Here is a 17,563-nt window from a genome sequence, read left to right on the forward strand (position 1 = left end):
AGTGTTTTTGTGCTCTACTATTATCACAGACTCTTAGAATCATAGACCTTAAAGGCTGTCTCATTTCAACCCCCCTGCCATGAGCAGGGACACTTTCCACTAGACCAGGTTACTCAGGGTCTGGGATGCTCCAGGGTTGTGGCATCTACAACCTCTCTGGGCAACCTGTTCCAGTGCCTCACCACCCTCACAGTAAAGAATTTCTTCCTAAGAGAAGACTCTTTCAGTTTAAAGCCATTCTGCCTTGTCCCATACCCTTGTGAAATGTCACTCCCTAGTCTTCTTGTAAGCCCCCTTTACATACTGGAAGGTATATTATCCTACTTCTGAATGGGGTGGACTCTCTTATACCATCTGTGCTTTTGTGAACCACTTCATCAGCTGCTTTGGTTTCAAAAAGGTAGGGCTGTAGCTCCATGAAAGTAAGTAAAGGATGATGTTTAGATTTACAGTTTCTGTAAAATGACAATATCCTGTATGAAGCTGTTATGTTTCTCTACCTTGCCTATGTGTTAAAGTGTAGAACTGACTGCTGGATGAGAACTGAGAAACAGTTTCCTGTAGAGGCAATAGTTCAAATCATTGTTGGGAGCTGACATTGCTGGGAGGGATAAAGTTACCATCAGCATTAAGCATTGTGTTTGGTGACTAGTGAAGAATAATTGCTGATGACTGATAGGAGGCAAACTCTGCACTTTGGAAAAATAAATTGCAAGTGGTGTTTAAAAGGAACATTTCCTTCTTGTTAGAGGGAAAAATGATCTATCATTTTTGTGATGTGTTTCTTTTGGTTGTTTATTCTGTCTTCAGAATGCAAATCCCCGCTTTGGTAGTGATACCAGTCTTCTGAATCAAGGAGATGTTTAGCTCTTGAGTCCTATACATTGACTTAATTTGGGAGTGAGAAAGCCTACCATCAAAGATTCCATGTCCTTGACACAGTCCTTAAAAAAAAGAGAAGTGCTAACCCCAAAATATTTTGTAATTGCTTTTGTTATCCCAGGTTTTCAAAACATGTAGCATTTGGAAAAGTTTTGGTGAGCTTAACGCATTAGATTTCTTTTACGCTTTTACCATATTTTAAAATGAAATATATGTTTTTAAAGAGAAGCTCAAATTACCTGTTGCTTTAATATTGTCTTCTCTAGACAGGCAGATTAGTGAATAAACAAAAAAAATCCTGATAAAATAATGAGAATTTATGTCACTTCCATTCCAAGATGACAATACAGAGTACATTTGTCTGTAGAAGTACAGATGGGATCTTAGAATCATAAAATATTTTTCTCAAATAATTCCTTGCCTTTGGGTCCTAGACCTGACAATGGTGATTTCACATTCCAGAATTTATGGATGAAGAAAGGAATAGCAATTGTCTTAGGTCATCTTTAAAAGCAGCCTACCTTATCTTTGTTAGGAGCAGACACTTATAAGACTGCAGCTTGTATCCCAGATAAGGATGCAGAGACATAAACTTGAGTGGGAACGATGACATCATCTGATAACACCTTTATCATCTCAGTTTCTTGACTGCCGTATTCTGTGGCCTATAAATAGCTACTGGTGATCTGCTCTATCATTTTACTGAACTAAAATAGGTTCTTGCAGCCATCTAAGAGATTTTTTCATGCTTTCCAGGAAAGAATCAAAGAGCTTTGTAAGCTTTTCCTTGCGTACTTATGGCGTGCTTCTTACCCTGGTATACGAGTGCCATTAAAGTCCTCAAGCACCTTCTTTCACCAAGGAGCATCCCAGTAATTCCCTCCCTGGTACTGCATGTAATGGTACAAAAGGTCGCTTGGAGACTTGTTACTGAAAAATCAGCAAGGGTCCTGAAAATAATTTGGATTTTGGGTTAGTGAACTGTGAATCAGCGGGTAATTAAATGCCAACGGCATTCAAAAGAACTACCAATGATATAGTACAAATCTGGCACACTTAAACAGGAAAAAAAAAGCATTAATTCTCTACAGGTACTTCCTTTTGCTCTTTGAAGAACATCATCTCCTCTCTGACCATGCCCATACCTGATCTAGTATCTTCTCTCTGACAGTGGTCAGTGCCAGATGTTTCAGACATTGTGCTTTGCTTATTATTAGTCAGTCACCATCAAAGCATTCAATCCCTTCAATGTCTTGAGCTTGAACAAACTCAAGTTATTTCAAGATTGCTGATGGAAGACGAAAGGAAGGAGCTGTTTCAACAAGTGATGTGCACTAATTGCAGGGGTTGGAACCTTCTCTGATCCTGAATTGGCAATATGAAAGGCATGCCCTAGGATGGCTGTTCTGACAGAGTAATTGAATATTCAAAGGAGCCAGTAGAGTCTTGACAGCACTTTGGTTGTATTTCTTTGGCTCCCTAATAGGTCAGCCTCAGGGAAAAGTCCTAATGCGCTGGAGTAACAGTGTGGAAAGTGGGTTTTAACGTTTTGTGTTATATTCTGAGTCTGCAGTTTTCTTTTTCTGATACCCATCTTGTATAGTTGCTTTACTTTTGAGGGAGAAGAGCTGATCTAAGTTTGGGACTAGGTGTGCAGTATCCCAGCATGTATTCTACTGACTGGGAAAGGAGATCCACCCCAGTAGTTCATTTTATCCCAGAGTGTTTCCTTGAACAAGTGAGATAAAGGTACTAAATTAAATAGTGCTCTTTCCTGATCTGATGCAGCCCTGTCACTTACTCTAATTATTCGGGCTGTGTCTCAGCCTTTTCCTTATGCTGCCCTGAGGACTTGGAATTTAATATGCTGATTTGAGTAAATATTTATTTGGCACAGACCTCGAGGCGCTGCAGCAACAGAACTGATAAATAAGAACTACAGGCTAAAATTTAGAGAAATCAGAGAACCCAGCCTTTGCAGTGGCAGCTTGGATGTTGAAGCTAAATTACTGTGTATTGGTTATCTCTAAGAACAGTGATTATAGTTGTTTTAGACATGTTGAAATTTGCTCAGACAAGTGTTCTTTCACAGAACTCCTGAGCTAGGTTTCAGTGTTGGTATGGAAGCAGATCTACTGCCAGTAAAACTCTGGATATAGGTCATACTATTTTGGATAGTAAGAGGAAGTTGCTGGATATGGTTTTAGAGACAAAGAAAAAACACCGCGACCGTTTATCTTACTGGGGAAAATATACTCTACAGGTGTGTCTACGAGGATAGCTAGTGTTGATGTGGGAGTGATTCTGAGCAAGCCACGTGAATTCTCTCAAACCACATGTGTTTCCCTGTGTGCATCATGTCTTGGAAGGCAGGATGGTGAGTGTGAGGAAGCAGGAATGAATGGTAACTCATACCAAGATGGGTCCTCAGTGTAGCCAAGGTGTTGAGAGTCTAGATAGAGTGTCTTTGGCTGCCAGGAAGGCAAGAGTACTGGAACACGTGATAAACAATGAGAAACTGAGGGAGCTGATCTGTTCATCTAGAAGTAAAGAATAAGGAAAGCGGGATCTAATTACTGTTTTATATTAACTTAAGGTATAGACAAAACGGAACCAGTCTTCTCCCTGAAAGGTACCAAAGGGTACAAAAATGCACCAATGAAAAAACCAGAGAGAACAAATAAAAAAAAAATCATAGCATGGGAAATTCCAATTGCATGGAATGAAAAAATTTTTCACTGTGGAAGTTGTTAAGCCTTGGCAGAGTTTGCTCAGAGAGGTTGTGGAGACCCCACTCTTGGGTATATCCAGAACTGGACAAAGCCTTGGGAAACCTGGACTAAATTGGCCCCGCTTTGAACAGAAGGCTGGACTAGATGACTTGCAGAGGTACCAACCTGAGTTATTCTGTGATTATGGGCCACCAATACTCTCTTATACGGATCTGAATCATGGGTCATCTACCGCCACCACCTGTGTCTCCTAGAACACTTCCATCAATGCTGTCTCCACGCAGTCCTAAACATCCACTGGTCAGATTATGTAACCAATACATCTGTTCTTGAACAAGCAGCAATCACAAGTATTGAGGCCATGTTGCTGAGAACACAACTGCGCTGGGCAGGGCACGTCTCAAGGATGAAGGACCACCGCCCCCCTAAGATCCTGCTTTATGGTGAACTTGCCACTGGCTGCTGCAAGAGAGGAGCCCCAAAGAGGAGATGCAGGGACTCCCTGAAACAACATCTCAGCCTTGGCCACATTGATCATCATAACTGGTCTACTCTGGCCTCCAATTGGAAGGTCTGGAGACACACCATCTATAACGCTGCTGATGCTTTTGAGAAAGCACACAGGATCACCCTTGAGGAGAAAAGACAACGCAGAAAGAACCGTGCCTTGCAGAATTTACCACCTAAGGAGTCTTTCTGCTGTGCCTTTTGCAACTTGTCATGCCTGTCTCGTATTGGCCTTTTTAGCCACCAACGCGCTTGTAACAAACATGGGTAGAGCCCTTCCCATAATTAAAAAAAAAAAAAAGAACTCTCAGGTTCCCTTTTAGGTATTTGTCCAGGGATTATTTGCTTCTCTTAATGGTTTTGCCTTTTCTCTCTACTCTGCCTCTTAGGAAACAGTCTACCAGCAACCATCCCACAATGCCCTGTCTCTGTCTTCCTCTACAGGTTCCATTTCCTCTGGATCTTTAGTTAATGTAAAACAGTAATTAGATTCCACTCTTCTTATTCCTCATTCTCTTAGATGAACAGACTAGCCCTTAGTTTCTCATTATTTATCATATTCTCTGCAGAGGAAGAGAAGGATAGGGACAGGGGATTGCATAGTGGCTGCTGATAGGCTTGTGTTGGTGGGAAGGGGACTTCCAAACCAATTGCAGAGCGAACTGTGGGGTTGAATGGGACTGTGGCTGACACTGACATGGAACATGCTGTAGTGTTCCCTCCACAGATCTTTCCAGATCAGCAACACAGTGGTTTCCCCTCATGCCTGAGTGTGGCAAAGTCAGAATTGCTTGGGAGTTTCCATGGCAACCTGACAGCAATCAGCCATTGTGACTCAAGTGTAATTTTAATGAGACTTTGTCCCCTGCTTTATCCTTGTCAACAACTTTATTACTGTGGATAACATAATCCTCTAAGAAACAAGGAGAGATTTAGTTCTGCATACTGTTTTCCTTCTAAAAAGATTGAAACTTTGCAAAACTGAAGAGAAAGCAAAGCTTTAGTGTCAAAGGCTTAGAACAGAAGGTGTAGCCAGAAGAATTTAAATGGTATATTGTGAAAGGAGATCAAAGATGTGACTGGTGTGCCAGGATGGAATGTGGCTCTGCATCTGGGCCTTTCTTGCCCATTATCATAATTTTATGGGAAGAGTGAGGTTGGAAGGGATTTCAGTTCTCTAGTTAAATCTCCTGCTCTAGAATGTCAGACCAGGTTGCTCAGGGCTTTATCCAGTAAGATCCTGAAAACCCCCAAGAATGTAGATTGCACAGCTTCTCTGGGCAACCTGCTTCACTGCTTGACTGCCCTCGCAGTGAAGGTGCTGCTCCATATATGCGGTCTGAAACTCTCTTCTTGTATTGTGCCATTGTAAATAAGTTGTATGATGGGACTAAGAGTTTGAAGTATCCAAATATTGCTTCCAATAAGGATTTGTAACATGGTTGAAGGTCAAATCACCAAGCCTCCCTAATCTCCATGTCACTGTGTCTCTTCTTCGCACGTATGTGAGATGAGTAATAAAATATGTGTCCCTCATTGCCTGTTAGTTTTGTGTTTGTTAGGCTGCATTGCTGTAAATCACCTCAGTATTAACTACCTTTCACTAATGATGTTTCTTTGTCATGGTTTTTGCAGGTTACATATCACAGGTACTAAAGAACTACACTGACCATGCCTGCGATGGAGAATATGTCTCCCTGAGATGTCCTCACAGAACCACCATCAGCATCCAGTCTTCTTTTTATGGCCGAATTGTACCAAGCCATCAGATGTGTCCTTCTCGCTATCCCCACTCCTATGCAACTTTAATTAAAGAAGATGTTGCCTGTTCAGTTGGCACTTCTCTTCAGGTATTGCATGTTAAAATGCATCTGTTCATTTTGGACTTCATCTTTCCTTGACCAAGCAGCAGCTCTCTATGCTGGTGCTGCACTGACCTGTATTAATCAGGGCTACCCAGCACGGGAGCTCTGACATCTCACACAGCTTCGTGGATAATTCATCTTTGTAGTTTAGACAGGACTGAATTAGATTTTCTGATGAATTTCCTAATTTTCCTGCATATCTACTCAGTAACAGTTCAGGAATGTGGTTGAAAAAGCATTACACTAAAAGCAAGACTACATTATGTTTTACTGAGTTTAAAGATTATTATTTTTATAGTTTTCCTTTCCAATGATTAGCTTTTTCAACACATTCAGAAACTGCTGTGGCATTCTTTTTGCTTCAGATCCTATTTCAAGAGGCTTTTACTTTGGTAACTTGAAACCCAGAGAGAATCCTTGGCTCTACTTCATGTGACTCATTTGGCTCTTAGGCCACTGTAAGTGATCATACATCACTTAAGCTGGTAACGTCCTCTAGTAGTTAATCGGCTCTGACCATTTGTGTAGGGAATGCTTTCTCCATGTATCCTCCCGAGAGCATGTGTGACGTCAGGAAATCAAAGGATTATTTGGAAGGTGCCAGTGTTACTCAGCTGTCAGTAGGAACAACTAAAATTAGAAACATGAGTTGGCTGATGTTGTTGAAATGAATGGGATCTGCTCATGGGTGTTGAAGTAAGCACAAGTCTTTCCAAGTGCAGGATTTGGGACTGTGAAAATTTTTGGGCAAAGATCTCAAGCATTCAGTGTGTTTATGGCTATGAATCAATAATAACTCATAATAAAAATTTATAGTAGACTAGATTAATGAACCTACAGGGCTAGTGAATAATTTCTTTTGTAATCTGGCTAAAGGCCAGACTTTCCCACATCACTTCTCACTCCAGGGTTTTGAAGAGACATTTACAGCATTTTTTTAAACATTGATGTGAGTGCTTTGGCTTCCAAATATCACTGGTAAGTTCTCAAGAATTTGCACAAGGTTGGTATTTGGCTGTAGTGGAACCCTTAAGGTGACAGATTTGCAGTTACCTTCCTGTCACTTGCACTGCACAGCAAATGACTGAGCTGTAGTGTGGGAGAACATGGTGCTTTATCAGTTTTCCCAGATACAGTATCGAAAGTCCATAATAAACAGACACAAGGTGGTTGTGTTGTTTGGGGTGGGAGAACATGGACTGAAAATTTTGGCAGAGGCTAGCCTTGCCTTCTTTCTTTTATTGATTTACTGAAAAATTTACTTGCAACATTTAGTTTACCAGGGTGATTGATGGCTTTGAGCATCGCCTCAACCCTTGTGGGAGAGTGGCCTACTTAAGGCATCTGGAAGAACTTGAGAACAGGGAAGATATTTCCCTAGGCTTTCCATGCCATGGTTTTATGAGTAGGAGGGATTTAAAAGAAATCCTTACCTGCCTGGCTTGGCTCTTTATGTCCTTAGAGCTGTTACCCATTAGCTTTACCTCCAATACTTATGCTGCTTGCAGTTCCTGCTCCTTATTTATCTGAGTGAGAATTATGTTCCCCGTAGGTAGCCTTGCAGCAGATCCCTTGTACAGTATATTTGTTACATGACTAAACACTTATTAACTGATTCTTGGTGATGCAGATGTGCTGAAAAAGTAGGTAATATTCTCTGTTCTGCCACAAATTTCTTGGGGGACCTTGAGTGAGTTCCTGAGTCTCTTTGGAGTGCTTTTTTGGTGGCCCCAGCTGTGGCTTTGATCCCTCAATGTGCTGTGCTTGCACAGGGTAGGGTGAGTCCAAATGCCAGAGACGAATCTCATCTTCTTTCTCAGTTCTAGGGGGGGTGGGCCTCTCTGAAGGGTAAGCCAGGAACTCCACAAGCTGAATGGCAAACTGCCTGCAGCTTGCTGGTAGGAAATGCATGTGTGTAGGAAAATTGGAAAGCTGTAGACAAGGAAATTGTGTGTATTTTTGTGGTTTTGCAACTCAGATATATGGCTGCTATAGGCAGAATCAATTGTGTGTGTATTCTGTTAGTCAGTAATTGAAAAAGTCAGCCAAACCAAACCTTTCAAAACTAAGTATATAAAATCACTGTGTCTAATCAAACCCATGACAGTATAAATTTGCTGCTTCTCTGGGGAGTGACCTGGAGGGAGTGTAAGCGGCATTTATTTATACTGTTCCCTGCAAACACTAGCTGTGAGTAACAGTAAATTCTCATTTAGAAGCTCTTTCCACTGTAAATGTCCAGTTCAGATATTATTACTATGTTGAAAAGGGAAAAGAAAGAGTTGATTACTCTGAGACAACCACTACTAATCCAGTTTTATGTGATTGGCTGCCAGGATTGCTTACTTTAGTCACTTGTTTTTGTTTGAAATGAAATACAGACCACCTGGGAGAGCCTGTCCAGGACGTTAAGGCAGTGACCCCAAACTACACATTTCTCTTACTCTAACACCGTAATGTCAGATTCAGTGTGAGATTTCCAAATGCACAAAGAATTTGGACATTGACAGAATCATCACAGACCCATAGAATGGTTTTGATTGGAAGGGACCTTAAAGATCACCTTGTTTCAATCCCCCTGCCATAAGCAGAGACACCTTCCACTAGACCAGGCTGCTCAAAGCCCCATCCAACCTGGACTTGAACACTCCCAGGGATGGGACATCCACAGCTTCTCTGGGAAACCTGTGCCAATGCCTCACTGCCCCTGAGTAATGAATTTATTCCTAATATCTAATCTAAACCTGCCCTCTTTCAGTTTAAAGCCCTTCCTCCTTGTCCTATCTCTACATGACCTTGTAGTCCCTCTCCAGCTCTGCTGTAGTCCTTTTAAGTAGTGAAAGGGGCTCTAAGGTCTCCCTGGAGCCTTCTCTCCATACAGCTGAACAGCCCCAACTCTCTCAGCCTGTCTTCACAGCAGAGGTTCTCCAGCCCTCTGAGCATCTTCATGGCCTCCTCTGGACTTGCTCCAACAGGCCCATGACACTTCTATGCTAAAGGCTCCATTGCTGGATGCAGCACTCCAGGTGCTGGATGCAGCACTCCCTCTCACGAGAGCAGAGAGGGAGAATGACCTCCCTTGATTAGGATTTCAGACTGGGATTTCACCTTTTATGTGGTTGGTCTCCTAATTTTTGGATCAAGTCACATGAATATGGAGGGATCAGAACAACAAAGTAATGTTGTGTTGAAAGCCAGACATTATTTGCTTTTTAAATGTCTCTCCCCCTGCTCCACTCAGGTTAACAGGGGAGCCCAGAGTTAGCACCAGGAGCGTGAGGTAAGTGACAGGAAGGAAAGAGTGTATTGTGCTGTATTCATGAAGCATCTTTGAGATATTTTGAAGATGGAAGTATAGAAAATTCTCATTCATCCTTTAACAACAGAAGCTAATTTGGGGCACTAGTGCTGATAATTAACAGTGTGGTCTGGTATTGGCTCTTCTGTACTTTCCCTGGGGAGCCCTGCAGAGGATATTCCTGACTGTGAAGTAATAGAAAGAAATGTCCTTGTCCCAGCCAGGAAAGCTTGACTGGGGACAGGGAAGAGGAATATCTGGAGCTTTGGCATCTCTGGTAAAAGGAACTCATGCAATGCAAACTGTCCTGCCTTGGCTGTGTTAACATGGTTCTGTGTATGTGTTTGGTGTCTTTGTGATGACCTGTAACACTCACAAACCTTTACTCCTTTGGAGCATTTGTGTAGGTGCTGTTGGCCTGAGTATGCAAACTAAAAATTTTGAGAGCCCGAAGATTTTTGGTAGGTCTGTGCATTGTGCTTTCACCATGGAGTTTTTCTCATGTCACCCAGATAGGGTTGGTCAAACACAGCTTTAATCCGCCCACTGTCTGATTTTTCAGTGTGAGAGTATGGAGAAAAGCTAAATTACATTGCTGCAAAGCAGAGGGTGACACAGGAACATCTGGAGACAGCTTTTATTCTGAGGAGATCTGTTGGGAACCATCCTCATCTGCTTTAGCCTCTCCCTTAAGCCATGGTTCTCTTGCCTGTCACTCTACTGCACACATTTGCACTTCCCCACTGTATGGACATTCCTGAGATCTTCCCCCTTGGGAAATAATGAATCTGATTAACAGACCCCGCAGCAGTGTATGTTTATTCGGATGAACACATAAATGTTGGCACAGAGGACTAAGGAGAAATAGAAGTGTTAAGTTTTCTGCATTGCTTGGTGATAAGTGTCTTGTGATAAGTGAATCCATCCAGTTAGAAGCCTAATCACTCCCAACCAAGCTCACGGTACCTGACTGTGCCTGCAAAAATACATGGAGCCACACTGATATAGGAAGGAAGTTTGGAGTTGCTTGCTTATAAAGCTTTCTACTGCTGCTCATGTATAGACTCATAGAATGGTTTTGGTTGGAAAGGACTTTAAAGACCCCCTTGTTTCAGTGCCCCTGCCATGGGCAGAGACACTTTCCACTGGACCAGGTTGCTCAGAGCCCCATCCAACCTGGTCTTGAACTACTCCCAGGAATGGGGCATCCACAGCTTCTCTGGGCAACCTATGGCCAGAGCCTCACCACCCTCACAGTAAAGAATTTCTTCCTAATATCTAATCTAAACTTGCCCCTTTTCAGCTTTAGGTTATTTCCCCTTGAAAAACATCCCTTTCCAGCCCTTTTGTAAGCCCTTTTGATGCACTGGAAGGCTGAATTCTGGATCAGTATTCCCGATGCCACTTGTTTTCAGCAATAAGCCACTCAAGGTCCGTATGGAAGAATGTCTAACGGTTTGCCTAAAATTATTGCTTATTACCAGATTACCTGCAATATTCTCATTCTGGTAAATTGACAGAAAATAAAACCACAGCTTATCTGGAAGGAAAACAGAAATCTCTGGAGAGGCGCTTAGTCTGTTGTGTTTCTGTTCCCCAGAAAATTGTCAAAGATGTTGTAGGCTAACTTCTCTTCATACACACAGGTACTGAAAATTGCACTTCCAAGTTTTACTGAGTGACTTGTTTCCCTAAGAGGGGCTGTGCTTGGAAAGTGCTCTGAAGTCAAGTCCTGCCTCTCTTCTCCTCTCCTCCCAAATTAGTAATTCGGGGAGGGAGTGTGGACACGGCCTGTGCCCTGGGTCTCTTTCAACACTCTCCAGGACAACCAGTCCTTGGTGACAAGAATCACTAGTGCTGCTGATGTGGTATTTCCTTTTGTCCTTTAGGTGAGATACAGGGCATCTTTGCTGCCACCATCTCCTGCTGTCACTCCAGCGGCCCTACAAAAGGGAGCAGATTCCTTGCATGCTATCCACAGGATTCCCTGAGCCCTTTTTCCTCCTTTTTCATTTGCACCTACCAGGAAGGTTTCTGTGACAGACAGCGAAGGGGACCTGACCTATTCACTGATGGAAAGATGAGATAAACTTTCCAGGAGGTGCTTGACTCTCAAAGCATGGACCAGCTGTTGATCACAGAAAGAGAGGGCTGGAAGATGTGTTTGGATGTTACTGTTTCCAAAGAGGTTTCTATTTTCTCCAATTATTATGGATTAAGAGTAAAATACAAAGTAGAAGGAAACAAACCAAACTTCTCTAGCTTTCTTGGCAGGCAAAGGACAATGGCTCCCGATGTGCCCAGTCACACTGGGCATGGTCCCACTGATGTCACAGCCATAAGTGGCCTCAATAGAAATAAGAAAGTACCATTTCTCATGGCTCTGAATGTCTGTAAAATAACAATGGTCAGGGGAAAAGAGGGAGGAGATTGATAGAAAGGAATAATAATGGTCATCAGTACCACTAGGAGAAGAACCCACTGTTTGTCATTTGGCTTATTAGATCTCCACAGCTTAAAGACTGTGTGAACAAAGAAAATTTCAATCTCAGAAATGTCAGTGAATCAAAGAGCAGTTCGGGCAACTCTTTGTCAGACTGTAATAATTACTTCGGAGGAGGATGGAGAACAGTGACCTCAGGGTCCAGAAGAGGTTACTGCAGTGCTGAAGTTGCTCTTAAAAATCACAGAACCAGTGCAGCTTCTTTCATGAATCTTGCCCAGGCTGAAAAAGAACTCTCTGGCAAGCATCTCCCCCAGCTAATTATTTGCAAGTAGAACTGTTGGATGCAGAGGTCATAGATAATCTCTAAATTGTCCTGTCTTTGAAATCTTTGGCTTGACTGAAATAGCTTTTCAGAGCAGTGTGATTATGTCCTGCAGAAGGAGAGGCACTGGAGGCAGAGGTGACCAGTGTAGCCTGTCTCCCTGATGAGGCAGGACTGCTCCCTGGGGTGTAAGCCACCTAATGCTTTGTTTACTCTAAATTTAAACTTTCCAGTCATGGGGCTTCCATCATTGCCGCTAAGACCCTACTTGACAGTGTAATGATTTGCTCTCAATGATTTTTTTCCACTTTGTGTTTTAAACTTTCCCTTTCTTTAATCCCATGACTTTTGGTTATGCATCCTTTTGTATTTCTTCAGCTTAGACCTCCTCTCCCTTTGAAGTTGACCCTGCATAGAGATTAAGTTTCCTACTGTTAGGAAATGTAGGTAATGTTAATTAGGTAATATTTGTAATGCAGCTTGTATCAGGTCATTCTGTTTCGTGCACAGGTTTTTGCTCTTTGGCTGTCTCTGGGCTCTTTCCAGGCCCTGCCAGAGGAGCTCTGGTGAACTCTGCTGTTATGTATTAACATCCCAGCCCAGGCTGCCTGCCCTGCTGCCCTGCTGGTGTTTACTACTCCCATAGCAGACGCTGGTGAGAGGGAATGGGTGTCCAGTTTTCAGCTCTTTATTTCACAGTCTGGTGTGTTAAATGTGAGTCACCAAATATCTGAGCATAGTTTCCTTCTGCTGACAGTGCTGAGAGCATTGCAAGGTCCATGGGAGAGTGATAAGAGATAGTAGAGTACTAAAACGTGCCATAGGTCAATGATCAGGATTCGGGGCCTTTGATCTGTTCTTCAAGTGATGCACAGATGGAATGCAGGTAGTTTGGGCAAAGCTGAACTACTTTCTAGTGAAGCAGGCTGGGAAGATTGCCTGATGAAGCCCTAGGCAGGTAACCTGTACCTCATCAACATGGATTTCACTTCCTCATGTGGTCTGTCCTTCCTTGTTGCTGATTCTTGGAAAATCTTGTTCCATGGACTTTAATAATTTGTGTGAATGAATAAAGATGAACACTCAATCTTCAGATAATTGTAAACAGGACCTGTAAGTAAGTCTGCAACTTGAAAGCACTAAGTTTATAGTGTGTTTTAAAGTATTACCAATGTTCAGGGGTATATAAAAGAGTACAAAAACTCAAATGAAAGGTGAAGCCATTATGAATGCATTGTGCTGTAAGAGAGAATTCATGCTGCCTTGATTGTTGTATTTATTTCCCATTGCAAAACCCATGGAGGTGCACCAGTATATATTGGTGTAACTCCACCATAATGGCCATGCCTGGATTGAATTTGACCAAAAAATGCTCAAAATTACTGGTATCTTCTTGCATAAAGTTCTTAGTACAAATATCTGCCCATCTTCATTTAATTGCACACAGCTCTGATCCATTCATGCAGTTTGTTCTCTGAGTTACTCTCAGCTAGACACAACTTGGGCAATTATTTAGTAGGGTTCCTCTGTGTAATTTCATGCATGACTGACATGCCCTGCAGTCATCCTTACGCTCCTTTGATGACGGAGGCTGTACAGAGAGCAGCCTTGTGGCAAAATCCTAGTTCCCATTGAATTTCACTATTGGCTTCTGTGGGCCCAAAGTTTCACCCTAAGTGTATTAAATATATGAACTGCTATGAGGGACCAAGAACTGAGATAAGTTTAATTGCCTTGGGTGTTAAGCTCAGTTGTGGTTTATTTTAAGCATGCAGGGGAAGTGCTTCTTGAAGAGTGATTTGAAGAGACAGACTAAAAACGAGCACACCCCTGGGAATGGCTGAGGACCCAGTTCCAGATTTAAATGGTTGTTATCTAATGAGCACAAGCAATTACTTGGCTAATGACCTCAACAAAATGAGCACAAGAAATGTGTTTCATCTGCAGTGGCCACTAGGAAGACATGGTTTTGAGCTTGAGGCTGCCCTTGCTTTAAGACCTGGGTCACTGCAGTGAGATTAATCCAGGGCATAAATCACAGGGGTTAGATTAGTGTTTGTTTTACTTGAATTCACATTTCTTGTTCTCTTATCTCCTCTAAATCTTGCAGCTTCTTAGCTCAGTCATGAACTAGGGAATGGATTGGGTTTAAACAGCTACAGCTTCCCTCCTGAGCACTGGCTGTCAGCCCTCAGGCCTGATTTACCACTGCAACGCAATTATAAATTGGCACAATGCAATTAATGTGTCTTCCCTCCCCTTTCATGCCAGACAGGAATTCCTCCTTCACCTTCTTTAGTTGGAGTGATTTTTTATAATATAATCTAAACCAACGTGACTTTATTTGGCATTAGTCATGGGTCTGCCAGATTTGGTGACATAAGGAGCTGATGGTACATCCCAGTTAGAGAGGGTTTTGTGTGTCTACTGCTATTCCTGTGCAAGTTCACGTTGTTTGTGGGCCTCTTTTTGTTTGATTTTCTGCTTTTGTTCTCCTGCCTTTACAGCTGACAGTGACAGCCAGAACAACAAGGCAAATGTAGAATGAATTCCCTACATTTTTCCAGCCATTATGCAAAAACCATGTGAGCTCAAGATATCCCCTCACTACCAAGTGAACTCACAGCCTTCCTGGTGTCAGTCTATCTGATCATCTGAGATACTTCAGAAACAACATCTGACATCTGCCAGAGCTCTGACACTGCCTAGAAGTATGATTTTTGAGAATAAGACCAGAAAGCCAAGGTTTTGGCTTGTAAGGAATCCTGTAAACACCAGAGCCACTGGACCTGCGAGGAACCCTACCTGTGGGAGGTCATCTGGTCAGGCATGTTCTGCATAGCTGTTGTGTTTCAGAGCATTTAAGGAGGTGCTGGTATATAGCACACACTGATGAAAGCAGTGGGGAAGAACATTTCTGTGCGTGGAAGGACAGGTGAAAATTACATGTGCAAGTTTTTAAGTTAACATTAGGGCCAGTGTAACAACTTTGTACTTTATTTTTAACATCCATTGCTAATTTTCTTTGCATTCTTCCTGATGTATTTCACTGAGGATTGCACACATTTTTTGATTTTACTCTTTATGGATATATTTCATTATGCCTAAGACTTTACTCATACAGTTTGTAGGAAATTAGAAATCTTAATGATTTTTTAATATTTTCAGGGAAATTGTTGCTCTTTAGGGGAGGCATAATAGAATTATGTGAATAAAAGGAAATATTGGTTTCTTTACCCCCATGAAACTTCTCGGAGTCATGGCAATTATCAAATTAAGTTGAAACTGTAGCTAAACACTAAAGCAAATTAGTAAAAGGCATATTCAGCCCCAAGAGCATTTCACTTTTTTCTGTGGTCTCACAATGGTTTAGATGACTTTTGCTCATTAATTTAATTACAAACTTCTTCCTAGGGTTTTTTGTTACTTTGTATGCCACAGGAAGTAAACTCAGGAGGTTTTGCTTATGTGGAATACATGGAGTAAGCAAGAGCTTCCAAAAGTTAGAGCAGAGCCAAGATGAAGTGGCAATACCTGTAAACTGCCTGTGTTCATTTACTCTGAGGCCAGTGAGTTGTTGCCTTCACTCCCGGTGATGAGCCTAAGGACAGATGAACAAGTGCTGCTCAGGTGTCTCAGCTGAGGTTTTCAAAGAGGTTTTCTTGCTGGCCTAACTCAGTCTTTGCTGAAACTCAGGATGGTTTTCCCAGTGATTTCAGTCGCACCTATTACACAGTGCTGAAGGCTCTCAAAAAGCCCATCCATCTGCCATGAACATGGACTAAAAACCCGAGTCTGCTGCCTTTGAGAGGAGACAGCTTTCCTTGTGGGAAAGTAAATACTCGGGGTGCTGCCTCTTTCCCTCTGTTCCATATTCTTAGTTCTAGTTGGGTGCAAACACAGCCGTGGCTCTCTAGTACCAGAAAACCCCTTCAGGTCCACAATGATTTGAGAGGATTGCTCTCCATACGTGTAGCACTCCAGAGTTGTTTCAGTTGTTCTTTGCCTTTTGAGATGAAAAGAGGTATCTGTGCTGGATCCTTGCTTAAATTCCTTTGCAACTCATTGGATTTTGCATTAAATTAAATTTCACATGCTGAGTGAGCAGCCAACCCTTATGAGCCTGGAGGAAAGAATATGCTGTTTCTATGCATTTTAACGTGACGGTCAAGCTGGGGCTAACGCTGCCAGGCACCTCCTTCAGCGTTCACCTTTCAGCCTTTCCATCCTCAAGCCTCTATTTTTAAATGAGATGCCTGCATTTTATTACTGCTGTAAGCGGAAAACAACAGCATATGTTCTCTGCCCTCTAGAAAAGGCTTGGATTGTTTTGGTTTGAACTTTAAAATAAAGGTCAGTCTTGAAACAGGCATGAATTCGTGCATGTGTCAGCCCAAAAGGTGAAAGCTTTAGGAAGTTATGAGCAACCGCAAATGAGGCAGTTTCAAATTGCACTTGAAACTGGAACAGCTGTTGTTCAGAGCGTGACATTCAGAGTTATAATGCTAAAGATTCTATATATTCAGGGAGAACTCAAAAATAGTAGTCAGTAGTCACTGAAGCGGAGAGAAAATTGATTTGCATGGCACATGATAGAGCAGGAACAGCCTTTATGTTAATGGCACAGGGAGGAGATTGTGGGAAAGCCCAAATATCAAGGTGGGTGTAAGAAAAGTGAACAGGGAGAAGACAAAAGAGACCAGGGGAGTCTAGGGGAATTTCTGAAGAAGGATTTTCCAGTGCCTCCTTGCAAGTGAAAATTAATTGTTTTGGGACTGGAATTCACAGCTCTGTATTGCAGGGACTTAACAAGGCTGGTGGATTACCTCGCTCTGTGGTCTCAAAATGCTCTGACAGGTTCATATGTGTCAGGCAAACATTATGGTAATTTTAGCACTTTAGGGGCTCTACAGGAGTACATAAATACCACCTAAGCCATCCAGCTGAATTTAAAACTTAATTACTACCCCACTTAATAATATTCTCTCCCACCACCACTGCTTTGGAGGATCATAGGGTTAAAAGAAATCATTAATCTTCCTTAATGAAGCTATTTTCTAGCAGGAGACAGAATGTCTTGCCCCTGTGGATTCTGAGATGGAGTTTTTGTGAGTGTTATGAATGGGGAAGTGGGGAGAGAGCGCTAGAGGAAAAGCAGTGCAGAAAAGGGGATAGGATCCAAAATGTCAGTGGTGGGAGGACCCTCTGACTCGCAGGCCCTTGATGAGTTTATCTAAAAGGAACATGATAGTCATGAAGAAAGAGGAGTGAACCCTATTAAAAACTGATTAAGTTGGCTGTACAACAATGTTCCCACCACAACTACTAATTATTGGAATACCATCAGTTTATATATATATATTTATATCAGCTTTTATGTAACTGAAACAAGAGCTCTCTTGAAACTGTGCATTTCCAGAGAAATCTAAAGCAGAATGGTGGTGGCAGACTTTGGGTCTCTGCTTCTAACTGTCAAAGTGGATCCATGTCCTCAAAGCTGCTTTTCTTGGG

At 42.2% G+C, this 17,563-nt stretch overlaps 1 protein-coding gene across 1 annotated transcript in view; it reads left to right on the forward strand.

Moving 5' to 3' along the window:
- EVA1A (eva-1 homolog A, regulator of programmed cell death) overlaps window positions 1–17,563 on the forward strand; it is a 212,955-nt gene that overhangs the window by 56,737 nt on the left and 138,655 nt on the right. Inside the window, exon 2 of the mRNA XM_064650679.1 lies at window positions 5,757–5,971. Coding sequence (XP_064506749.1) covers window positions 5,757–5,971 — 215 coding nt within the window. The remainder of the gene's footprint in view (window positions 1–5,756; window positions 5,972–17,563) is intronic.

This window comes from Pseudopipra pipra, chromosome 3 (assembly GCF_036250125.1).
Source record: "Pseudopipra pipra isolate bDixPip1 chromosome 3, bDixPip1.hap1, whole genome shotgun sequence".
In the NCBI taxonomy this organism is placed as follows: Eukaryota; Metazoa; Chordata; class Aves; order Passeriformes; family Pipridae; genus Pseudopipra; species Pseudopipra pipra.